The sequence below is a fragment of the Tursiops truncatus genome, chromosome 9 (genome assembly GCF_011762595.2).
Source record: "Tursiops truncatus isolate mTurTru1 chromosome 9, mTurTru1.mat.Y, whole genome shotgun sequence".
NCBI lineage: Eukaryota > Metazoa > Chordata > Mammalia > Artiodactyla > Delphinidae > Tursiops > Tursiops truncatus.
In genome coordinates, this window is record NC_047042.1 from 76,645,786 (window position 1) to 76,672,893 (window position 27,108).

Here is a 27,108-nt window from a genome sequence, read left to right on the forward strand (position 1 = left end):
CGAAATCAATTCAGTCAGCTAAGAATGCTTACACTGGTTATGTCCTTCTTCAAATTACTTATTCTTTTTTTGAGAAATTTCAGGCAGAAACCTAAAAGAGCCCGAAGCTTTGAATTAGTTGTCCTGCAAAAAGCAGGACTCAGATTTTTTTAAAATCTCAATTGTGATATTATTGCTCTTAATTACACATCACCAACAATTTTTATAAAAAGCAAACTGTATGCAGTATGACTGATCACTTAAATACAGCTAGACATTCAGTGAAAAGAAAGAGTAATAAAATGAACTAACACAAAATTAGTACCATTATTTTCTCATTAATGGGCTACATTATATTGATGTGATTCAGTGCCAGCAACAGAACACTTATATGTTATTCATACTTACTTCCTCCCCACATGTCAAAATATCTGGTGTCTATTAGATCTCCTGTTTTTCCTGAAAGAGATTGAATTCATAGCAAATTATGCAACTGAAATATACTCTACACTATATAAGACAAATGATCTTATCCAATGACTGATGTGAATTCATTAGCAGAGAAAGAATTATTATGACAAATACTTAAAATTTGAACTGTATGCATCTGAAAATTTTTTCTAAAAGGGTATTTTTTGAATAGGACTTTCTCACTAATCTTGTAAGCTGAAGAGTAGCAAACAGAAGTTCACTGTTGACTGTAGATCACTGGAAGTTAGATATTTTTCATCCGTATGTGTTACCATCTTCCCTTATTTTAAAATTACCCCAAAATACATAAACCTTTAAAAAAAAAACCATGAATCCATGCTATTTTCTATTGTCAAAGCCATCTTTCAAATAAATAATCTGTATCTAATTCCCTTTGAAAAAATTTTTTTTGCTATCAATTAAATAGACAAATACGTATAGAACATTTTATAGCTAAGAAAATGAAGAAAGTAGAAACACAAAAATGTATCTCTTGTGAAAGAAGTAAACAATATTTTCCTACACTGTGAACTGGAGAAGGTGGCTGTGGTTTATAATCACCCTATACAGATTTACAAGGGTGACTGTCCCAGAAAGAGAAGACGAGTATGCAGTTGAGTCTCACTTCACGGGTTCATACTTTCAGATGTGATTTTGCAAGAACACTCGAGATGTTCAGGATTCAACGTGGACGATACTGAAAAATTACAATCGACTCCTACTCTTCACTCAGCCCCACACCCCATCCGGTAGTCCACCACGCTCTGTCATTCTATAAACCCTCATTCACGTCCATCTATATTATGTTAGGATTCCAAAATCTGCAGCAAGGATTCATCAATTTAATGTTAGATTGGTTGTATCCTGACAATCCCATGGGAAGTTCTCTACTCACTGGACAGCAAGCTGGATGCTTCCAAGAAAGCACGCTATAAATACTGAGATGCAGAGTCTCGACCTACAGTTGGTGTTTTGGGAGGGTGTGGGGAGGGTTTTAATGTCAAGCCTGGCTCTTTCTCACCTGATCTCTTGATATTAGAGTGCATTTTACTTTGGGACATATGAATATACACTGAGTACATTCATAAGCTAAAATAATTATTCTTACCATTTACCAAGGCAACATTGATCCCTCTTCCAACATTATTCTTAACACCACTCATTAAACTGAAGGGGGAAAGTCAAGACAAATTTAGAATTAGATACTGAACATAAACATACATTAAAGAAATAAAGCCATCCATGACAAAAAAAAAAAGTTGGGGATGTTATATATACGTACAATTGTTTAGTACTGCGGTGGAGACTGAAAGGTCTCTACCAAGTCAGAGAAGACAGTCTAACATTGAATAATTTTAAAGCTATGTTCTTAAATAAGATTTCATGAATAGAAATATATATTACAAAGTATTAGTGCCGAAATACTAGACTATTTCTTGCTGCTCTGTGTGTCAGGTTACGAAATACCATTTTAGAAAATCCTTCAAACATGTGGACATTATGCACATGGTCTGCACCATCCTCAAGGGAACAAACAAGGGTAACCTCTTTTCTACCTTCTACAATATCAATGTGACATGAAACAGAAGCGAGATGCTACTAAAATTTTTTATAATCTGAGAGCAAGAAGAATTTAACTTAATTGTGAACATTCTCTTAGTGATTACCAAGGCAAAACTTCTCAATACCCAGAAGAAGGAATATTGTATTCATATAATTACTGCATCTAACCATAAGACTTGTAATGTCATTCTGTGGTAATCAACCACTAGCAGCTCATAGACCATGACATAAAGATAATAAATACTGTGAAACAGAAGGTATGAATAAAACATTTGCTTGTTATCAGTTCAGTCTGTTGAATTAGAATTATTAAACTAAAATTGTAGGTACCTTTTATTCTAAAAATTCACAGTGATGTGCTGTTCAATGATTAACAATCATTGAGGTTGGGTTGAGGTTGGTGGAGAGGGGGGAGTTGCATATGTGTGAACACACACAACCGTATTCGTATATGATACCATCTATCTATCTATCTATTCTTTATCCATCCATCAACAGACATTTAGATTGTTTCTATCTCTTACCTATTATGAATAATTACATTCCCAACCAATGACATAAGTTTATTATAAATTTTACTGACAGAAAGGATCTGTAGCACACATTTTACAACTAATAAAGTATATACTTTATTATAAATTTCACTTAGCCACTGATTCTCACAGAATGTGTTAGGCGATTTTCATATAACTCATCTGTGCTTAACCTATGGTTGCAAGTGATGAATGAGTAAAATTCTAATACAAAAGTTGGATGCTATTTCATTTAAAGAGTAAGACAAAGTAAGAAAAAGCTGAAACATTGAGCAATAAAGACATATGTTGGAACTTCCCTTGTCTGTCAATGATGTGTGTGATGTTTTTGTTGAATCATGTAATACGTTTTCAAATACGAGAGAACAATTTTCTCAAAAAAAAGAATAAAATGGCAGGCTTAAGCCCTACCATGTCAATAATTATAATAAATATAAATAGTTCAAACATATCAAATGAAAAGATAAACTGGCACGGTGGATTAAAATAAGACCCAACTACATGCTGTCTACAAGAAACAAGTAGAAACAGCCCAGAAGTTGACAAACTAATGAATGGATAAAATGTGACATATCTGTACAATCGAATATTATTCAGCCATAAAAAGGAATGAAGTACTGATACATGGATGAACTTTGAAAACACTATTCTAAGTGAAGAAGCTGATCACACAAAAAATCTACATATTATATAATACTATCTATATAGAATTTCCAAAATAGGTAAATCTATAGAGACAGAAAGTAAATCTGGTGGTTACTTAGGGCTGGTCGGAGGGGAGGGGAGACAAAGTAGAATGGGATGGGAATGGAACAGGAGGGCAATAGCTAAAGGACACAGCATTTCTTTCTGAGGTATGATGGTGTTTTAGAACTGACTGTGGTGATGGTTGCACACATCTCTGAATACACTAAAAACCACTGGCTGTATACTTTAAATGAATGTATTGTATGGTATATGAGCTGTATCTCAATAAAGCTATTTAAACAAAAGAAAGCAGGAGTGGCTATATTAACATCAATTAAAATACCAAGCAATCAAGATATAAAATATGTGAAGCAAACTCAGATAGAACTGACAGGAGAAACAGACAAATCTACAGTTACAGTTGGACATGGCAATACCCCTCTCAACAGCTGATAGACAGAAAATTACAAAGGGTATAGAAGAATTCAACAGCAGCATTAACCAACATGGTCTAATTGACATTTAAAGAACATTCTACCCAACAACAGCAAAATACACATTCTTTTCAAGTACCCATGGAGCATATACTATGATAGACCTTACCGTGGGCCATAAAGTAAACCTCAACAAATTTAAAAGAATTGAACTCATACCAAATTTGTCTCTGACCACAATGAAATCAAAATCAAAGATAATAGGAAAATCACCAAACACTTGGGAACTAAGCAATATATGTCTAAATAATCTATGGGTCAAAGAAGTCTGAAGTGAATTTAAAAAACACATTGAAAACACAGCTTATTAAAATTTGTGAGGCATAGCTAAAAGAGTACTGAGATTAAGGAATTTATAGCACTAAGTGCCCACATTTAAAAAGAAAGTTTCAAATTAATAACCTAAGCTCTCATCTCACAAAACTAAAAAGAAACCTAAAGCAAGCAGAAGGAAAGAAATTAAAAAGAGCAGAAATCAAGGGAACTGAAAAGAGAAAAATAGAGAAAAATCAATGAAACAAAAAGCTGGTTCTTTGGAAAGGTCAATAAAATTAACAAACCTTTAATAAGACTGACAGAGAAAAAAAAGACACAAATCACCAATATCAAGAATGAAACGGGGACTTCCCTGGTGGCGCAGTGGTTAAGAATCCGCCTGCCAATGCAGGGAACACAGGTTCGATCCCTGGCCCAGGAAGATCCCACATGCCGTGGAGCAACTAAGCCCATGTGCCACAAACTACTGAGGCCACGCGCCACAACTACTGAAGCCCATGCACCCTAGGGCCTGCACGCCGCAACTGAGAAGGCCGTGAACCGCAAGAGTAGCTCCTACTTGCCGCAACTAGAGAGAGCCCATGTGCAGCAACAAAGACCCAACGCAGCCAAAAATATATTAAAAAAAAAAAAAAGAATGAAATGGGATGTCCCTACAGACCCTGCACATAGCAAAAGGATAATAAAGGAATACTATGAACAACTCCACACATGTAAATTTGACAACTTAGATGAACTGGACCAATTCCTCAGCTAGTACAAACTAACACAACTCATCCATTGTGAAACAGGTCATTTAAATAGTCCTATAACTATGAAAAATATTGAATTTGTTTATAAACTCCCCCCACCCCCAAAATCTCCAAAGCCCAGAGAGTTTCAGTGGAGACGTCTACCAAATGTTTTTAAAAAAAGGATTAATACCAACTCTACACAAACTCTTTCCAAAAACACAAGTGAAGGGTATACTTCTCAATTTATTCTACAAAGCCAGTATTACAATGATACCAAAACCTACAAGAAAACAACAAACCAATAAGCCTCATTAAAATACAGGCAAAAATCCTTAACAAAACATTAGTAAATTGAATTCACCAGTATATTTTTTAAAAATTATCATAAGCCATGACTAAGTCAGGTTTAGTCTAAGGATGAAAGGTTAATTATTTGAACAGTTAATGTAATCCACTATATATTAACAGGCTTAAGAAAAATCAGATGATCATCTCAATGCAGAAAATGCATCTGACAAAATTCAACAACCGTTCATGATGAAAAGTCTCAGAAAAGTAGTAATATAGGGGAACTTCCTCACACTGATTTAAAAAAAAAAAAAAATCTACAAAAAAACTACTGCGTAACATCATACTCAGTGGTGAAAGGCTGAAGGCTTTTCCTCTAAAATTGGGAACAAGTCCAGGATGGCTGCTCTCACCACTATTAACCAACACAGTCTTGCAAGTCCTAACCGACTTCCAAGAAAAGGAAATGAAGGCATATAGATTGGAAAGGAAGAAAACAAACCTGTCCCTATTTGCAGATGGCATGTTTGTCATCTGCATGTTTGGATAATCCCAAGGAAGCTACAAAAACAAAAACAAAAAAACCTCTTGGAAGTAATAATTCAGCAACATTACAAGATACAAGATCAACATATAAAAATCAATTGGGTGTCAATATACTAATGAACACAAGGAAACTGAAATTAAAAACACAATGTCATCTATGATTGCTCAATAAAAGGGGGGATGCTTAGGTCTAAACCTAATAAAGCATGTGTAGGACCTTATGCTGAAAACCACAAAATGGTGATGAAAGATATGAAAGAAGATATAAATAAATGAAACATGTCATACTCATGGACTGAAAGATTCAACATTGTAAAGATGGTCAATTCTCCATAAATTAACATATAGGTTTAACAAAATTCCTAACAAAATCCCTACAAGGTTTTCTGTAGATAGAGGCAAGATTATTCTAAAATGTCATATACAAAGGCAAATAAACTAAAGTAGCTAAAAACAATTTTGGAAAAAAAAAAAGAGTAAAGTTGGAGGCATCATTCTACCTCATTTCAAGACTTATTCCATAACTAGTATAATCAACAGCATGTGGTGTTGGTGGAGGAATAGATACACAGATCAATGGAACAAAGAGAGAACAAGAAGTGGACCAGTGGAACAAAGAAATGTACTAGTGGAAGTATGGCCAACTTATTTTTTACCAAAGGAGGAAAAGCAAGTCAATGGAGAAAGGATAGTCATTTCAACAAACTGTAATGAAGCAAGTGGATATCCACAGGCCAAAAAATTGACCCTTACTCTGAATCTCATACTTCGTTCAAAACTTAATGTAGAATGGATCACAGATTCATATGTAAAACATAAAGCTATAAAAATTTTAGAAGATAATGTAGAGAAAAATCTTTGAAAACTAGGGCTTGTTGAAAAGTTCTTAGGCATAACACCAATCCATAAACAAACAATAAAGCATAACCCATAAAAGAAGAACACTGATAAATTGGACTTTACTAAAATTAATAACTTTGGTTCTGCAAAAGACCCTGGTAAGTGGAATGAAAAGACAAGCTACAGACTGGAAGAAAACAGTTACAAACCACATATCTGACAACAGGATGCATACCTAGAATATATTAAAAGAACTCAAAACTCAGCAGTAAAAAACCAAACAATCCAATTAGAAAATGGACAAGAGACATGAATAGATATTTCACTGAAGAGAATATACAGGTGGGAAAAAAACACATTAAAAGATGTTCAACATCACTAGACATAAGGGACAGATAATTGAGATACCACTACACACCTATTAGAACTAAAATAAAAAATAGTGACAATACCAAATGCAGGTAAATATACAGAGAAATTGGATCTCTCATGCACTGCTGGTAGGAATGTAATATGGAGCAGTCACTCTGGACAATGTTTGGCAGTTTCTTACAAAATTAAACATCACACTTACCACACAACCCAGAGCTTCTGGGCATTCTATTACAGAGAAATAAAGATGCATTCGAAATTCAAAAATCTCTATATGACTGTTCATAGCAGCTTTATCAATAACAGCCCAAATTAGAAGCACTGAAATTGTCTGGTTGAGGACAAAAGGTGATGGATAAACTGTGGTATATCCATACCACAGAATATTAGTCAGCAATAAAATAGGAGCAAATTATTAATACGAACCAGTATTTCAAAAGCATTGTCCTGAGTGAAAAAAATCCAATCTCAAATGGTTACATATTGTATGACTCTGTTTATATAACATTCTCAAAACATCAAAATGATAGAAATGATAAAAAGATTAGTGGTTTCCAGGGGTCAGTGATGGTGGAGGTGACTATTAGAGGGTGTTATGAAAGAGATCTTTGTGGTGACGGAATAATTCTGTATCTTAATTGCTGTCCTGGTTACATGAGTCTACACATGATAAAATGACATAGAACTAAACACACACATTATACTAACTGATAATTTCCATTCTGATATTATACTATAATTATTGATACATAAGATATAACCACGTGGAAAAATGGGTGAAGAGCACATGAGACCTCTCTGTACTATCTTTGCAACGGCCTGATATTTCTGTAATTTTTTCAAAACTAAAAAGTTAAAAAAAAAAAACTCTACTCCAAGATCCATTAAAAAAGGAAAAGCATAAGAATTTGATTTGTAAAAGCTTAGTAACATTTAACTATTTACCCATACTCTTCGCATATCTGTCTTCAAAATTTCACTCGTTCTCTAAAACTTAAATGTAGTTAATAAAACACAGGCCTTTTTTATGTGTATGCAAGACCAGTTGTGAAAGGTGGGCCATAAGAGAACCAAACAAGTCTGCTGCATAAGAGGGAAGTTTCAAAATGCATTTGTTCTGCTCCTTTCAGAAATGCGTTGTAGCCATCACTGATATGAAGAAGCCACAGCTATGATCAACCTGTTAGAGTAATAATTAAGTGTCACGGCGTCTTCTCCAAGAGAGATCATTTGGAGTGTGTGGCTGCGTCTATCAGAGAGCAGAGAAATAAAGGCAACAAAGCAGCACTATGACATAGGCTTCCCACAAGAGGGCAGTAGCTTACCAAGTTTTAAAGCGAGCAAAGGACAAACCACTAAAGATTTTTAATGTATAAAAGGTTAGTCCCTCTTACTAACACAAGTTGAAATATTTTCTTTTATCCTTTACGAATATGAAGGTCACCCCACCACCGCTCCACACCTGCAGGCAAATAGCTAAAAAAAATGATTATACAATCTATAGATAGATTCTACAACTTTGAACAGAGTTTTGTTTCAAATACCTCCAACATGCTCTAGCTATTATGATTCGTTTAGAGAAGGGTTTAACAAACTACAGCCCATGGGTCAAAACTAGCCGGCTGGCTGGCTGGCTGTTCTGTTTTACCACTCATGACCTTAGAATGGTTTTTACTTTTTTAAAATGTTTATATTTTAAATGATTATGTAAGTACCTACATAGTATCCTTGATTTTACCTTTTGGACCTCACAGCCCAAAACACTATCTTGCCTCTCAATGTGAAAAAAAAAATTCCCTCAAAATAGTCTGCCATATAATTTCTGTACCAAACATTAAGATTATAATAAAAGGTGAAGTATTATTCCTAATATCAACTTCATATAAACTGAAATCATACGAGTAAATGCCTGAAATAAAAGCTGTATCTTGAATATTAGTAAACTCTATGGGTTCTCTAATACAAAAGAAAAAGAGCTACAATTCCTGTATTGTGTGACACCAGATATTTATACCCGGGATTTTCTATTTCTAACTAATGAGAAGCTTGAAATCCATCTCATTCTCCATGATGTATCTTGACTGCGTCCACTTGTCCTTAAAACCATGACCACGACCCTATCTTACCATCTTTTATCTGTACTGAGGTTTTGAAATCTCAGTCTATGATGATATTATGGACTTGATAATGCGTGTGGAAGGGCTATCCTGTGCACCGTAGGAGGTTTAAGAGCACCCCTGGCCTCTATAAGCAGCACCTCCACAGCTCTGATGTCCCCAAATGTTTGCAGACCTCGACAAGTGTCCCCTGGGGAGAAAATCACCCCCACTGAGAAGCAATGATCTGGACTAGTAGTTTCCAAAATGAGTTTGCATATACTCAGAGCATGTGTAGGAAAATATTAAAATTTCTACTTATGTATTTTTAGTATTCACTTACATATTTCAGTGGGTACACAGGCAAAAAAGTCTCTTGCTAACTGTGTGTGGGGTGGGGGGAGTGGAATTGAAGAGCTATGGCAGCCATGGTAATCGCCCTCCAATTGCTCTCTTTACTTCTCCAATCATTTTACCCAGCAGTCAGATCATTTTCTTCAATGTAAACGAAGTGATGACATGCCAGAGTTTGAAAACCTTCAGCAACCTCTCAGCACACTCAGAAAAAGATCTCATCTCTTTCCCTGCATGGCCTGTAAATTCCACTCGCCTAGCCCTTACTTCTCTCCAGCTCTGTCCCATCTTAGGGCCTTCAAGCATGCTCTTCCTTCTGTCTAGAATGGTCTTCCCCCACTCTTCACCTGGCTGTCTTCCTTCTTATCCTTTAGTTCTCAGACTAAACATCACTGTCTTAGAGAAATTATTCCTTGACCCACTCAATCTAAAGTTGGACACCTCGACCTCACCTCACTTGCCCCAGTAAGTATTCTTCACACCTTGCTGCTCTGTGCAGCGTGTGCCACAATTTCTAATTATTTATTTGCATTTACTTCTTAAATATCCATCTCCCTACTATACTGTATGTTCCATAAAAGCAGGGACTGTGCTCAGCAAATATCTGTTGAATAAGTGAATGGAATGAATGACGCTAAGAAAACTCAGACTCTTTCTTTAACATTTTTTGTTGGAAAAACTTTCTAGAAACATGCTATTTAATGTCTCAAATTACCCATTGGCTACAAATGAATATGCCACGTATCAATCTGCTTTTATTATTTTTTTTCTTTTTCTTTTTTTTTTTTTTTGGCCACGCAGCATGCGGGATCTTAGTTTCCCGACCAGAGATCAAACCTGCACCCCCTGCCAGTGGAAGTGTGGCATCCTAACCATTGGACCACCAGGGAATTCCCTGGAAAAACTTTCAATACAGAAATAGAATATACTGGAAAAGGTACTAGACTGTGAATTGTCCCTATTTCTCCACTAGGGATCCCTGGCCAATTATTCAGTCCTCCTTCAAGGACTAGATTTCAGGGCCTGAGGCAAAACTGTAAAATCCCATCAATTATTTAGCCTCTCATGGGAATGGCAGAATGATTCCTGAAAAGAGAATGGATAGGTAGCCTGTCTCAATTTTACGGTTAAAGGAATTGAAATACAAATTCTACAGGACATGCCCACTATGCTAGAACCAAGTTCTCTGGCTCTGAGCCCGAACTTATTTTACCAGACTCCGCTGCCTGCACACATATGCTTCTCTCTTCTTTTTAACCTGTTCTAATCTGTGAATAGAGAACCTGCTAGTCTTCATTAGAGTTTGATCTCTTCTTCTTTGCATTAAAACTTTCATGCTTCAAGGTGGCAGAGGTGTCTAAAGACAATCTACCATGGGCTGGGCATTCTAAGAAAACTTCTGCTTATTATTCAGAATCAAATTTCTGGCCCCTTTAGCCAAACAAGGTGAAAAAGGTGAAAAAGGTGAAAATGGTGAATGGGAACACTCTAAGGTAACGCGAAGGATATTATTTAATGCAAAATCTACTAACTTCTAAAATCCAAGTGCTTTTTAATTCAATTCAGTAAAGCAAGACTGTTATGAGACATCAGAGGACAATGGATTACCATCAGCATGAGGAAAAAGGAAATGAGGAGGGATCTTAAAGATCACCTAGCTCAAGCCTTTAATTTATAAGAAAAGTGTTATTTTAAGAGGCTAAATAACATATGCATGGTTAACTGAAAAGGGGGTTAGGATAAAAATGTTAGCGCTTCTATATTAAAAAGAAAAGACACACAAAATGCTGGGAAAAACTGCCTCGTTTCCTTCTATCTGTAAAATTACCTCACTCTTTATTCTACATATTAATGGTACATATATTATTTTATGTGAAGCTTAAATAAGCTCACATATCTAATTTTTCAGGCAAGACCAGATTAAAAGCAACCAACTAAAAGTAAGGTTTGCAACTTCACAGGCGGGAACTTCACAATCAAGTGACAATGGACACTGGGGTAGGAGGCTGAAAAAAACCTAAAAAGTATACTTTGTAGAGCACCTCAGTAAAGGAAACCATTCAGTTTAGTGGCAAGCAGTTCTGGGCCACAATGGACTAGAGGTTATTGCTGGGTTATTTCATACTTCAACAAGCAGCATTCCAACATTTAAGATGAAAGATGTTGGTTTGTAAGATAAAGTGTTCATTATCTAGGGCAGTGCTATCTATTTGACAAAAACGGTCCTATTTGGACTTCTTTGCAGCGATGGAAATGCCCTCTGTCTGTGCTGTTCAGGTGGGTAGGCACAAGCTGTCCGTGACTATTAGCACTTGAAATGTGGCTGGTGTGACTGAGGAACTGAACTTTTAATTAATTTAAATGAATTAACTTTTCCCGTATTACTTAAGAATCAAAATTAAATAGCCACCTTGTGTCTATGACTACCAGTTGGGATCTAGAGAATTTACTCAGAGGAAATCTCTTATCTTTACATGAAGCTGAATAAATGCTATGTTCTTATGTCACTCTTAATACGGAATGTAAGAAGTTTAAGACTCCTTAAATGAGTGGGGAAAAATTGTATAATGGAAATGGAAATCACTTTTCTTTAGTAAAAGCATGCCCAATACATTTTCAAAGGATCCATTAAACTCAGGTTCAATTTGCTAAAATTTAATAGCACACATTATACTTCCAAATTGATAAATACTTACACATTGTCTTCCAGGCAGATTTTGGGTCCTACCACATTAGCTGCTCCACTTGCCATTTTAAAAGCAAAATGTTTCTCAGGGCAAGCTTTTGAGATCCCACATTTATACCTGGGAGGTTTTGTAGCTTTGGAGAGAAAAAAAATTTATTTTAAGAAAACAATGTTAACAGACTCTGTATTTAGTTTGTTTCGTATCTCAAACCACAAAGGGCATTATGCGAAACACCAAGATATACACATCTTAAACTACATGCTAGTTTTTTTTTTTTTTTTTTCTGAGAGTTTCAAAGAACTTCAAAACAAAACAAAACGGAACCTCCTAGGAAACAAGCTAACAATTAACATAAATGGAACAAGTAACATGATCTTCATGAGGGTAAATATATTTTATCTAATTATTTTTAAGCTCATTTAAAAAAACCAGGATGGGGGAGGTCTGGAATTGTTACTTTGCATTTCCAGTCCATATATGCAAAATAAATGGACAGTAAAAAGCCTGATGCATCACTGAATATCTGCTCACATACTAGTTCTAACTAGGAATTCTTTTTTAACATCTTTATTGGAGTATAATTGCTTTACAATGGTGTGTCAGTTTCTGCTTTATAACAAAGTGAATCAGCTACACATATACATATATCCCCTAACTAGGAATTCTTTTACACACTTTCTGTACTTATAACACTGAAGCTAAAAAACACTAATGGAACAAAATATCCATTATAAATACATACCCAAAATATTGAGCTGTTCAATCAAATAGCTTCCTTAAAACTTAATAATTTCTAAAATCAGTTTTGCTCACATTGAACTATATCCATTGTTTGAATATAGGTTCTCATGTGCCTAAGAGAATAAACCATCTGCAAAATATTGAGATGAAATACTTACAACGTGCAACCGCGTCCAATGCTGACCTTGCTAAGGAAAAAAAAGTTATCGTTAGAAAGAATAAAGCTATTGGCAAGTATCACTTTTAAACATGTGTGGAGCTAATAGGCCTATAAAAATGTGTTTGAATTATTGCTTAGTATACAATACATAAAACATGAATATCACTTTAGAGAAAAAGTGGGAAAGTAACTTTAGGCTACATAATTCACTACAAACAATTATGTAGAGGAATTATGGAGGGTATTATTTTATTATTGATAGAGTACTTTGTTTTTACCTTTACATTTTATGTTTAGTTTTAGTTATTATAAATTTAAATCCCAATCAGAAAGTTACTCTACAAGCTTAACTTTTTTAAATTCATTTTTTATTTTTTTCCAGCTTTCTCGAGATACAGTTGACACATAAAATTGTGTAAGTTTAGGTGCACAACACTTTGATATGATACATTTAAAAACTGCAAAATGATTACCACGATACCGGTACATATAGTGGTATAATACTACACCCCAGTAATAGTAGCTAGCACCTCTATCCCATTACGTACTTACCACTTCCTTTCTGTGGTGAGAACATTTAAAGATCTACTCTTTTAGCAACATTCAAGTATATGACAGTATTATTAGCTTATAATCACCATGTGGTACATTCAATCCCCGAACTTGTTAATCTTATAACTGGGAATTTGTACCCTTTGAGCAATGTCTCCTCATTAACTCCGCCCCCTCCCAACACCTGGTAACCAGCATTCTTTTCTGTTTCTCTGAGTTTGTTCTTTTTAGATTCCATATATAAGTGATATCATACGGTATTTCAAACTTCCCTTTAAATGAGTTTAAATATATACTTGGTGACTATCAGGGTGTTTAAAAGTTGTTGCTGCTGTATGGTGTAGTGTACATATGCATATAAAGTCCTATCTATCTCAGAGGTTAGGCTAAGAGATTTGGGGAGTGGGAAGCACACAAGAGGGATAGTGGTGGTAGGAAGCTTTAATTTCCCTAAAATAGAAATGTATTAGGTACTAATAATAAAAAAAGGTCATTACTGAGAGTTTTTATCATTTAACAGTTCAAGGAAGCCAGAATTTTCTGATCAAATCTTAACCCGAATGCAGTAGATGTCAACCTGGACATCTACACTTAGAGTTTTTTAAAAGCACAAACATCTGATCCCAGCCCAGGAGATTACAATTCAGATCGTCAACAGTATTGTGGCTAGCCATTTCCTGATTTAGCTAATAAGCATGCAGTGTCATAAATGTTTGCCAGCTGTTTGACTATAAATAGTCACTTAGTTTTTAGTTCTGTACTATTTTAGATAACTGCGAATTTCCTGTAAAACCAGTACTGAAACTGGAGAACAGAATGTTAAAGCTGAAAATAATATGTAAATGTTTAAAAACAGGAAAACGACTAAGTAAATGAAGGTCACTAACTCTACAGAACACTCAGAATATTATGCACCGTTGAAGTCATAAATGCAATGCAGTCACATGGGAAAAGTTTAATGCATGGAATAGAGCAAAAAACAAACTTTATCTGTGAGTACTAAATATATTCACGGATAAGGACAAAGACTTGAAGGAAACAAAAAATGATCAATTAGTAAATTAGGGTGCTGGGGCTCATTCTTTCAATTTTCTTAATTATATCATTTTTCCTTCATTATGTCACAAAAGGGAAAAATAATTCGAGACCATTCGGTCCAATGCTCTCACTTTTGTAAATGAGAAAATGAAAGCCAGAGAGTGACTAGCAACCAGTGATTAGCAGCATGCAGACTATTAAGTCTTGAGACTTCCCTGGTTGCGCAGTGGTTAAGAATCCGCCTGCCAATGCAGAGGACACGGGTTCGAGCCCTGGTCCGGGAAGATCCCACATGACGCAAGCAACTAAGCCCGTGTGCCACACTACTGAAGCCTGCATGTCTAGAGCCCGTGCTCCGCAACAAGAGAAGCCACCACAATGAGAAGCCCGCGCACCGCAACGAAGAGTAGCCCCTGCTCTCCGCAACTAGAGAAAGCCCGCATGTGCCCAGCAATGAAGACCCAATGCAGCCAAAAATAAATGAATAAATAAATTAATTAATTAAAAAAAAAAAGAAAGTCTCAATTTCACTTAGACCTAAACAAACATGTATCATCAGGCTCAGATGTTAAGATGCTTACGGAGGAATATTGTTCAAATCAGGAATGCTGGCATACCCAACTTATGATAGCCAGATATGGGGAAGACAGTGGGATCAAAACAGGGGTAATATAACAGCTCATTCACATGTGTGGGGCACTCTATCAAGTATTTTTGCATGTATTGTTGATTTGCCCATCACCTCTGTTTTAAAGAGAAAGAAACTGAGAACAGATAGGTTTAGCAACTGGATTTGTTCTATGCATAATTAGTAATCGGCAGAGCCAGTTTTCAAAGCCATATCTCATTCTAGCACCCAGACTTATATTCACCCCCCCCCAACAAAATGGGACTGTCTGAGGTCTAATGATCACAGGTATAAAAACCACTAGTCCTGCCAGGAGCAGGAAGCAGGATAGGGAGCTTTCAGAACCATCCTTCTGACTGCAGGGTGGAGCACAGACTGCAGAGGATTCAAGACTCGAGACAAGGAGTCCACAAGGACAAGGACGCTGCTAAGGTAATCCAGGTAAAAAAGGGTAGCAACCTGAACAAAAGCAGTGACTGTGGGTTTGAAAGAAGTAGACAGGCTCAGAACAACTAAGGCTGTGGAACAGACCAGATGGAGGGGTGATGGAAAGGGAGGAATCAGGTTTACCGCTCAGACATTTGCCTTTAGAAGCATTCATTTATCCATTTACATGAGCCAAAGAACAAAAACACTGTCTCTCACTCGAGATGTTTGTTGTCTAGTGAGGAGACGGGGTGTGGTAATGGGTGCTGAGCTCTCTGTGGACCTGTTAATTTTAAGACACTTGGAGAAGACCCAGGCAGAAGTCTAGAGGCCAGCTTGTAAATGAGACCTGGGATGAAGATATAAACTGGAAAACTGGCAAATGATGAGGCCACACAAAGGGAGGAGTTAAAATGAGGAGAGGGCTGAGGAGAGAAATCTTAGAGACATTAATCATCAACTAACACTCAGAGGAAGAGTGTGGCTGAGGAAAAGGAGACAGAAGGAAAACCAGGGATGAGCTTCTAAAATGGTCAAATGGATTTGATTGGAAAACTTAAGAGGTATTAATAAATAAATAATAAATCAATGCAACTCAATTTAAAAAACTTTACTGGGATAAAATTTGGGGTAAATGTTTCTTAATCATCAGACTTTTGAGAAATAACATCACCTCCATTTAATTTGTGTAAGAGTAAGGGGAGAAGATGCTCAAAGGAAAAAAAAAGCCTCTTGTGAAAAACTTTTCAGATTAAAACAAATTTTATCCAATATGCATCACAAGCAAAAGCCCTCTATTTGGCCTGAAGTTCTGAGAATTTTAGCACCTGGAGGCCAAAAAGGTAAATTTTCATAAATAAAACGGGATGTTTTCCACATGTAGAGTTTGGGCACAACACACGAACACAAAAATCCCTCCTTTTCTGCAACTTTCATTTCTCAAACTACCTTGATAGCTTTAATTCTTAATGTCTTTCAATATATTCAGCTTTTCACTTCAAGAAACGATAATAAACATTTGGTTTTATCAGTGAATGTCTTTCAACAAGTCAGGCTAAAGAAATCCAATAGAACTACTTTGTACTTTAGTTTTTAATAATGTCTCAAATAATTTATATGTATATAATATTTCAGTGGTTTAAATCTGAAAGGTAAAAGTAAATCGACTAAAGAGAATATTAAGTACTTACTGCAAAAATATTTTGGACTGTTTTCAGTACATTTACTAGCTGTTAAGTATCCATACTGAAAACTAACACTATGTTAAACCACAATCATAACTAAGACTGGTAGATTGTACCCATGTTGATGTCCTAGTGTGACACTACACTGTATGTAGCTTTGTAAGACGTTACCAATGAGAAACTGAGTAAAGGGTATGTAGGATCTCTCCATATTATCTCTTACAAATGCATGTGAATCCACAATTATCTTAAAATAAAATGTTTTGTTAAAAATTGTTAAAAAAAATCAGAATCTATTTTGGTTATTTCAACTACTAATTGCAGGCAAAATTTTTCATTCTTCCTTTCTAGAAATGTTGTATTTTTCTAAAACAGTACTATATAATCAACTTGAATGTAAATTTACATAAACTATCAAGTAAGTTATTATATCAACAAGTTGAAAAATGGGAAAAGTTCACCACCAAAAGAACTATAGTTAATCTCATGGGTCCCTCTAAGATACTGATTATAGAAACAATCTTAATGTTGAGTTAAACTTGTTAGATGCTAAACAAATGGCAAACACAACCATATCTCCATCTTTGCTGAATTATTCTGAAATAAGAATTAAAAATAACCACACAAATTAAATTTTCACCAATTCAATAGATTGGAATCCAATAAGGTTTTGTGGATACAAAACATAACTTCAGTTGTCCTAACTTCAGTTATGACAACAAAATAAACCATCTTCCCTAAGAATGCCTAAATTAAATAGCTAAAACATACACAATAAAAACTTGCACGTTCGTAACATTAGGAAAAAGCAAAATGAAAATTAAGAAAGACGACTATCCTAGTTAAAGTAGCTCAGTGTTTGTTCATAGCTGACGACCAGTGGCTTGTCAACTAATACAGCTTTAAATGAATCCCACTTTGAAAATACTCCTCCTCCCCATGTAAAAATCCTAATCCTCAATTACCTATATCCATTTTCCATTCAATCAGCATTTATTATGTACAGGACCCAGCACTAGATGCTGGGTGAGTCACTAAGATATTATTGCTCTCAACATTCATTCTCCAGTAAGGGAGGCCGAATACATGAAAAAGAATAAAAGAAATTCTATAACGTAAGGCAGAATAAAATCAGGCCAAATTGAGATATAAGTACTATGCATTATAATGGACAGTTCAGAAAAAGGAGAAACATTCTAACAGGGAAAAGAGGGAGACTAAAATACAATTTCTCCCAAGAAGGGGCACTTATGCAGTTTTGAAAAATGAGAAGGATTAACAGATGAAGGGGAGATGAGAAAGATGCGCGGGGTGAGGAAGCATGAACGAAGGCTGAGGTAGGAAAGGACAGGACAGGGTTTGTGTCTGTAGATCACGTGCACGTGGGCACAGCCAGCGGGAGGGAGGGAGGGCAGGAAGGGTGGGGGAGTACAGGTGGGGAAGGCAGAGGCAGGCTGGGGACTGAGTGCCATCCTAGCAGGGAGTTCAGATTTTACTCTCCACTGAAATACTAAAGGTTCAAGAGTTTTAAGAGAATTGCTCTGGCAGTGGTGACATAGGCAGATATCAAAGATAAGAAATAGACCCAAGAACATCCCTGCAATGTCCAAATAAACCATCCAGACTAGAGATGAAGATCCAGACCAGGGAAACACTGTGGCCACACCCAGCCTCTTCTCTCTGAAAACAGTGGGCCTTTTCCCAAAGTAATTTTTCATTTGTACCAATGGTCCCGTGGCCCCCTTCTCTCCAGGATCATCCTTTTCTCTCTGTTTAATCTCTTCCCATTGATTTGTAATTCACTGACTCTTTGCCCGCGGCCTATAGAGAAGTGAAAACCTCTCTATTACTTCAAAAAAGAAAAAAATGTCAACTTACTTCTGCCTCAAGCTACCATCCCCACAGTTGTCTCCCTTACCATCAACCTTACTTAGAAGAATTAGCTACAGCACACTGTTTCCACAGCAACACTGAACAAGTCCTCAATGCCTTCCATGTTTTTGTGCCCCATCCTTCAACCGAAACCAGCTGCGCTCTCAAAGGACCCCAGGCTGGCCCTTTGCAGTAACAGACGCACACAGCCCAGGAGAAGTCAAGACAATTCTCACTACACTTTGCAACAACTATTCTACGCTCGATCCTGGATACTTCGTTTTAAGATGGGTACCAAAAAACTGACAGGAGGAAAATAAACAGTGCATTAAGAAGAATGGTTCAAAGGGAGGATTTTATAACTTGATAAGATGAACACTTATAAAAATATGGCATGGAGGAGAATAACCACAACTTAACTATGTAACAGATCATTAATGTGGAAGAGAGCTCCAGCAGGTAGAAGCAAGATCAGTGGATTGAAAATACTTGGGAGAATAAAAGGCAGAATTCAGTGCAAAACAAGGAAGTACTTTTAAGTAGTCATTGTAAGAAAAGTCACCTGAAAATGTACAGAAATGAAAATATACAGAAACTTGAGGACTACATGCCAGAACTGTCTAAAGCCTGATACCTAGTATATGGTCCATGGATGGGAAATCAGCATCACCTGGGATCTTGTTAGAAATGCAGACTCTCAGGCCCCATCCCAGACACTGAATCAGAATCTGCATTTATCAAGATTCCCTAGAGATTCCTTTGACATCGAAGTTTGAGAAACACTGGTTTAAGGGAGTCTTGAAACTAGATGTGAGAGGGAATGTATTCGGTCTTATATTAATTTACGGAAAGCAAAACTCACCAACTATTCCAGAGATCTCAAGGTTGTTTCATTTGATTTCTGCCTACTAGGTCAAAATACTGTTTCTAGGTTTCAGAGTCTGAGCTTTCATGAGTTATTTTTTAATACTTTAAACAGTGCTCAGCCAAAGCTTATTCAAACACTTCAAATGTTAACTTATTTTATCAACTTAAAGATTTTGTTTAAAACTGAATTAAGGCAGCTCGTAGTGGTACATTTACAACATAGCATCAAATAAATTGCTAAAAGGAAAAATGGTGCAGAAGGAAAATAAGGGTAGGAAAGCAAGATGGATTTCTATGGCTGGTATTTAAAATGCATTATCATGACTCCTAATCACTTGCTAACTGAGGGTTAGATTTGGTTCCAAGTTTTTAAGCAGCCAACTCAAATAGGGTGTGATATCTTCTAGCATGTGCATTTAGAATGCCATGAATAATGTCCGTAGGCATGCATAAAATAGGCCCCATTAAATATATTCAAAATGTTGAATAGAAGATTCGTGCTTTATATTGAATTAATTGTAAGATTTTCTATTGCACATTTTAGAATATTCCAATGAATCACACTTACCAATATAATTTCATTTTCTTTTCTAGACAGCCTAAACAGCAGAGTAACTCAATGTTGATAACTGGTAAAAATTTAAAGACAATCTCATCACAAATAAAATTTAAGAAAGAGAAAAAGAAATAAAACTTACCAAATAGATTTCCTAAACTTGCATCCATTTTTATTTCAAATACTTGAGAAATAACATAGAATGTCAGTAAAAATACTGCCACAGCTACCACCAACTTTGCAGCACCTAGATAAAGGGCAGAAATAATTCAACATGAGCTTATGAGCCCACCGAATTTTTAGTTATGCATTTCCATGAAAAACGTAAGTGTATTTAAAAAACTCTTAAGACTAACAAATATCTACTTCTTATCTACTGGATCTTAATTTTACTTGAGTTACAACAAAAACTGTACCAACAATCTATTTTGATTGATTTTTCTGATCAAACAATTATGAGATTGTCTAGCAACCTAGACACAGGACTGCCTGAGTCATCTGCTTAGTTTTCTCATGGAAAAAAAATGACCTGCTATCAACTTCTGGCTGACTACACAAAAGTATCAAGGCCAATGGAACACCGCCACCAAGTATGTGGGAGGACACATTCTCAATCCTTTTCAATGATAAAGGGCAATACAAGACAGAGAGGATACAAAAACGCTGAACCTTCCAGAGATACTAAGGCAACAGACCAGGATGTCCACTCGGCAATGAGTTCTCAAGTGAAATGTAACAGGCTTACTGTCCTCACCAACCCACACATCTCTTGAAGCACACAAGTGCTCCTGGTATGGTGAACAACGAAATATCTCCCCTCATACTTAACACCAAAGTTTAAGCCACGCCTTCCCCACTCCTGGAGGACTGAATTTGGCACCTGTCACATTTAACACAGTTACATGGTAAGCTTTGTGAACAGACTCTTAGTCTTCCGTACCTTTATATGTTTAATTATTTCTGAGTGCCTTACAAAGAATTAGCACTGCTACTAATTAATTAACTGCTTAATGTGAATCATCACTTGTCTTTCTTCTCCACAGCTAAGCAAATCTAGGAAAGAAAAAGTACAAGATACGAAAGGACATGAAAAATGACAGGAAAGAAACATCATCTTCTTACTCTTAGAATTTCAGAGCCATCACATTAGGCTATTCAGAAACAATATTAATATTTGCCTATATAATCTCCATTCCCCTCTCTTACCAAAAGTTTAATTTAAATTGATCTAAAAGATCAGCAGTCATTTCACTATACTTACTTAAGGAAACAAAAGCCCACAAGTGAGGCAACTGCCCAAGATTACAGATATCTTAGCGGCAGCACAAGGACAGGAATCCAGGGATCCTGACAGAGCCCAGTGCTTTGTAAGGTTCTCCACTACCATCAAATGACCACATTCTTCAGGGAAGCTACCAAAACTCAACTTACCGGATAAGGAAGAGTAAAAAAGAACTGTGTTCATCCTAACTTCATAAACGTAGAGACTGGGACTGTATCCTTACGGGGATGGGAAATGAACGAACTGATGATGCTCAGAAGGGCTGACGATGCTGAGAAGCAGGAGATTCTCAGAGCTACTCACTTTTATTTAGAAACGCTCTATAAATATAGAAATGAGATGGCAAGGAGGAAGCCTAACTACTAAACCAATCAATTCCCACCCCGCCTCCTGTTTTGTTCCTTCTCCCCCTTCCAAAACTGCTTCCTGTTTTCATGAAAAAGACTCTGACAAGTATGGGTTTCTGGTAACTGACTATACTGCTGAACTGAATGAATAAGCATTTTCAGAACTCTAATGGAAAACTGATGAATTCATAAAAGTGCTAACAAAAGATCAAGATAAAAAAATATTAATTACATGGGACTGAGTGAACTGATGAGGATGATTATAATTTTTGTGACTTTCTGTTTGAATAAAAAGAAAAGAAAAGAGTGACTACAAGTCATCTACATTTTCAGCACAGGAGCGAGTAAAATTCCATTAGGCTTTGAACTCTTCCCCCACAGGATCTAGTAGAGTGCCTTGTATTGATACACAGTAACACTCTAAACAAGTGTTTGCCAAAGGTTAACAGGTGGCATATTCCTTCTGGATCATTTAAGACCAAGGGCTGGAAGATTATACGTCACATGACAGTCTTAACATCTCATTTTCTAGCAATCATGGGCGTGTGCAAATAATCTTTCCCTGTCCCTTAAAGCAGATGTACCAAACCTTCGTTGTTCAAGACTGAAATATTACAGTGATTAAGATACCAAGTTTATAATACACAAAAGTTCTGGACTAAATTCAATACCAAGCTAAACCTAAGCCTATACTAAACAATATACAACATATTTACATATACATACATGTATATAAAATATACACACACCATTTAGTGAGTGCCTACTACAGACCTAAGTGCCTTATTAGCACAACTTCATTTGCACAGCCTTTCAAGACACTCTTTTCATTTTACAAATAAGGAAAACAAGGTCAAAAATTTAGATCACTTGCCTAAGGTCACATAACTAGTCAGCGGCAGAATTTAGTTTTAAACCAAGACCTACTGAAGTATAAGAAACCATCAAAGGAAGTAGGAGGAAACAAAAGCTCTAAGAGACAGAGAATTTAGAGGTGGAGAAACTAACTGGTGATAGAACAAGCAGAAGGTCCCTGAGAGGGGCAGGCGGGTGAAGACCAGCAGAGCCTCCATAATGGTAGGGTTCTGGACCTCCTGTTGCAGAGGGGCTCCCCCAGAGCTGTCACCATCCACTTCTGGACTGGGAAGGGCCTACCCACAGCACACCACAGTTCCCATTCCACCCATGAGATTCCCTCCTACTTCCAGCCATGGACTGTACTAATCTGAGTGTGTCCCTATTTTTCACAAACCAAAAAGCATAAACTTGAGATATTAATGCCTCACTGTAAGAATAATGGCTATAAGGATATTTCAAAGCAACCAGGATTTTTTTTTTAATTAGAAGAGATTAATTAGTCTACAATCAATAAACTAATAGCTAATCTTCCTATTCCTTCATTAAAGGCAGTTCCCTTGAGACCTATACTAAGAACAGTGTCAAATATAACATCAGCACTCAGTGAATAATTACTCATCAATTAATCTTGGTATTAATTAATCAGAGAAATGGATTAGATGACAAAGTTAATTTCAACTAGAATGAATGTAGAATTACATGAGAAAGAGAAACTTGCTTTATTTCAAATCACCATGCTTAAATAAGTAACGTACTTTTAGAACCATACCATTAGAGACGCCGCCATAAGAAAATTTTTTTTAATGGTGAGATGATAATTAAAAGAATGACTATCTTGATTTTGAGAAATGACAAGCTGTCTCCTATGATGGACACACACTACTTAGTAGAAATTTCTATGTAAAGTGTGCATCTTCTACACAGTGGCTGTGCTAGAGGGGCAGGGTGGAGGGATCACACTTGTTTTCACTATAGTTAGGAAGAGGTCTCAGCCTCTCCTGTTATTTATGGATCTGTCTTTCGATAAAGGTAACTACCTTAATACTATGAACACCAAATGGTATTTTTAAATTTCCTCAGTATGCTGCCTAAGGAACAGATGTCCTTACACATAACCTCACTAATGCAGGCTAAACCTGACCTAGCAAATACGACAGTCATTTACGCAAAAGACATTTTACTGAATTCTTCACGTACACTAGTTTCAATTTATGTACACACATAGGAAAGATTTAAGCTTTTAAAGTTCACAATTCATTTTTCTCAACAAGCTACAACTTAGCAAAAATAAAAATCAGCCTCCCTAAGTTATCAAAATCGTTCTTTATATGAACATTATATATATATGTATTTATATTTTTATATTATTAGGCAAACAAGCTTAATGTATAAGGACGTAAACATTAAAAACCATAACTTAAAATATTTAGCATAAATAATTTCAACAGAAGCGTCCCCCAAAAACTTATGTAGAACCCACTAAACGTCCAATTTATGATTTGCCAACTACCTAAAAAAGTAAAAAGGCTAAATAATGATTTAGTTTGTTATATTCAGTCACACTCAACATAGAAAATGATTATTTACCCTCTCATTCAGTCATTACTAAACAAACAGGTTATACAAAAAGCAAAATTATTTCTACTGAAGTAAGTATCTTACCTGCTACCCTCATGTTTGGTTTTTCAGTCTATGGCACTTTTCATTAAATAAGCTCCTAGAATCAAAAGAAAAGGCAAACAGCATTAGGTCTAGAATGAGCATTCCTCCCTAGATTGAGTTTGATTTGGAGTGTATATATTAAACTAATTAAGTAAATGTCATGACATTTCTAAGTATTCTACCAATATTAACATTTAATGAAAAAGCTCTTAGCACTGGGCCTGTCTCCTTCCACCGGGCCATAAAAGCTCCGGAGAGGAGGGTGTGTCTAAAACTGCTCTATCTCCCGCTCCTTAACTGAAGGACGGAGGGAAAACTTGTCATCAAGCATGGACAGAATGATGCCTTACTGTTCTCAGTGATTATGCATTTGTAACAAACTTTTGATATTTAGTTCCAAACCACCAGTTTTCAGCTGAGGTCCAAAGAGGTTAAGCTGCTTATCTAGTGAGGGAACAAATTACCTGCAGAAATGGGGTGAGGATTTAGGTCTGCTGGCTCCTGCTCTAGGGCTCACTCCTATCACACAATTCAGGTGTCACTATGATAAGCACTTACAGGAAAGGCACCTTATCTTAATACCAGGGGTCCTCTTCCTCTTCATGTTTTCAATTTAAATTTGTGAAAGAACATATTCAGATCTATAGAACTGCAATTTTAAATATTCCAGCAATCATCATTATTGACAGTGTATGTTATACATCAAATGAAGAAACTGTAATCTGATATTATTCTAATAATAACAAGAAATAGATACTGGAAAAAAAAATCTGCGTATATGTTTGTGTGCTCCCCCCTAAGAAATAACTCAAGATAGGTGAAATTTTAAAAAGAAAATGGGAAAGCAAGTATACGAGTTTGATAGGAAATTCATGCTCGAGTTCAGCTAGACAGCTTCCACAGTCTACTCAATGTATTGTACAGGAAAGGTAGTCCAAAGAAAATTTCGATTAATGAATTGCATCAATCAAGAATATATATTTCTTTATTTTAGACTGTATTTTAGTACTGGTGTTTCAATGTTGATGTCTGATCTAGTAATGCACAGAATGATTGAAATAAAAACAATGGCAGACTCCTGAAGGACACTGAAAGGGAGTGAGACATCCAGTTTTCTTATTCACCAATAAGGATTTATCGGGGGTGGAGGTGGTGAGCATCTAAAAGGACCAATGTTCTTACGGGAACTCCCTTTCCTTCTGCTCAATCTACCCTGAAGAAAATATCAACATTTATATTTATACCAGTACTGAACTGAGCATTATTGATTTCCTTTGTTAGTTATCTGAACACCTTCCACATAATAGGAAAAGACACTGTTACTTAGCCACAGGCCAGGAAAACGCTACAAGGAAACAAGAGATACTGAAGTATCCAGGAAACAAGAGATACTGAAGTATCCACAAGTTACCACATAAAAGCAGAAAAAAAAAAAAATCTTGGCTTCTCAAATGAAAACCCTAACGAGCTATAAATCCTCTTTTGACTTCCAGCAAGATTGAATATTATGTTCAAAACACACATATATGTCTTTCCTCCCAGCTAACACTCCAAAATAACATCACTCTTATGTGAACATGGCCTGCGATAATTTTTGGGGGGAGAGTGATAAGCAGTTGAGCAGACACCTGATGTTCTATTTCACTGTTTCCATTACCTGCCGAGGAGGTCACACCTGTACAATTACAATCACTGCCTCATGTACCTATCCCTTGTTTGGACTGCCTAACCAGCCTGCTTCTAAACTTAACACTAGTAAGACCACAATATAAGCAACTACAATGGTCTAGCCAAATTCATGTTTTCCATTAAATTTCTCGGAGAATAACATTTAATAAAATCTCTAAATTAAAATCTCATCAAATCTCAGCCACGACACATTTTTAATTAGTTTGCTTAAGAAGCAAATTAATGATTCAAGAGTGTAAATCGGCATAAGGAAAGAGTATTGAATATATTTGAGAGCAAATCAAGGAGTATCTGTTTACAATATGCTAATTCCAAATCATTCCTAACTTGTCTTCTTAGGAGAACATTAAAAACAAAGAAAATCTTTACATAGAATCATCTTGGGGGATGGGGGGGGAAGTAAACCACCTTAATGGAGTCTGCTATATACCTCAAACTGAACCTCCAACAACCAAGGGGAGGTAGAAAAGGTCCAGAGAAAATGAACACAGCAATAAAAGGAGGAAAAAGGTCTCTGCTAAAAATTCAGAGCCCTTTAATTCAGAGGCAACAGGTGAAAATTTTATAATTGTTCTTATATATTAATTAAAAGGCAGAGATATAGAAATTAGAGCCATTTCCAAAATAAGAATATGGGTGGTAGGAGGAGAGTGTTTTTAAGACAGATTAAAAACAAACAAACAAACAGAAACCCTAATAGCACATTTGTGAAATACATTTGTAAAATACATTTTGCCCCCCAAAAGTGTAGTCTAGGTCAAGACAATAAGTTTCAGTGTTTTATAGATCAATGACTGAGCCAGATCAGGTTGTAACATGTAAAGTGCACAATCATCAGAGCCCACTGCAAGCAGGGCCATCATGCTGCCCGGAGCAAGGAAGCACCGTTCTGGATAAACGCTAATTTAGTAAGTAACCTGGATCGAAAGAGAGAACCTGAATTAGGGTCTCAGATCAACATACCAGATTTCTTCGAATTTCTTATAATTTAAACATTTCCTTTAGCCCAGCTGTCTACGTTGGTCTGATTCATGAAGTTTTGTTAAATTCAGGCCTGAATAAACAGGCATTGTCCTAGAATCAATCAACTTCAGGACAATAGATAAAAACACAGGTCAAGTGACACTTTCATTCCTTCCTTGAGAAGTGGACTCGAGCTACATCAGGTAAATTATAAGGGCCCATTCTATATGAACAAAATAAGCCATAAAAACAATTGTTCACCAGGACGGGAAAGTCTTGCCATTTAACAAAAACTAGGAAATAATGCAAACAGCAGAGTAAGTCACACACATTCTTATTTTATGTAATCTTCCCATCAGCCCT

General features: G+C 36.1%; 1 protein-coding gene across 6 annotated transcripts in view; it reads right to left on the reverse strand.

Annotated features, from left to right (window-relative positions):
- FAM3C (FAM3 metabolism regulating signaling molecule C) overlaps positions 1-27,108 on the reverse strand; it is a 56,280-nt gene that overhangs the window by 18,532 nt on the left and 10,640 nt on the right. For 4 of the 6 annotated variants that reach the window (XR_012334051.1, XR_012334052.1, XR_012334050.1 and 1 more), the window contains exons 1-6: positions 21,376-21,500; positions 20,087-20,191; positions 12,820-12,849; positions 11,930-12,053; positions 1,559-1,617; positions 388-438 (exon numbers count right to left, since the gene is read on the reverse strand). Coding sequence is in view for 2 of the 6 variants with exons in the window: in XM_073809874.1 (XP_073665975.1) it covers positions 388-438; positions 1,559-1,617; positions 11,930-12,053; positions 12,820-12,849; positions 20,087-20,191; positions 21,376-21,409 (403 nt within the window). In the remaining 4 variants the exon portion in view is untranslated. Of the gene's footprint in view, positions 1-387; positions 439-1,558; positions 1,618-11,929; positions 12,054-12,819; positions 12,850-20,086; positions 20,192-21,375; positions 21,501-24,093; positions 24,149-27,108 lie in introns of those variants that run through there. The other 2 variants (XM_004318393.4, XM_073809874.1) reach the window with 2 other exon arrangements.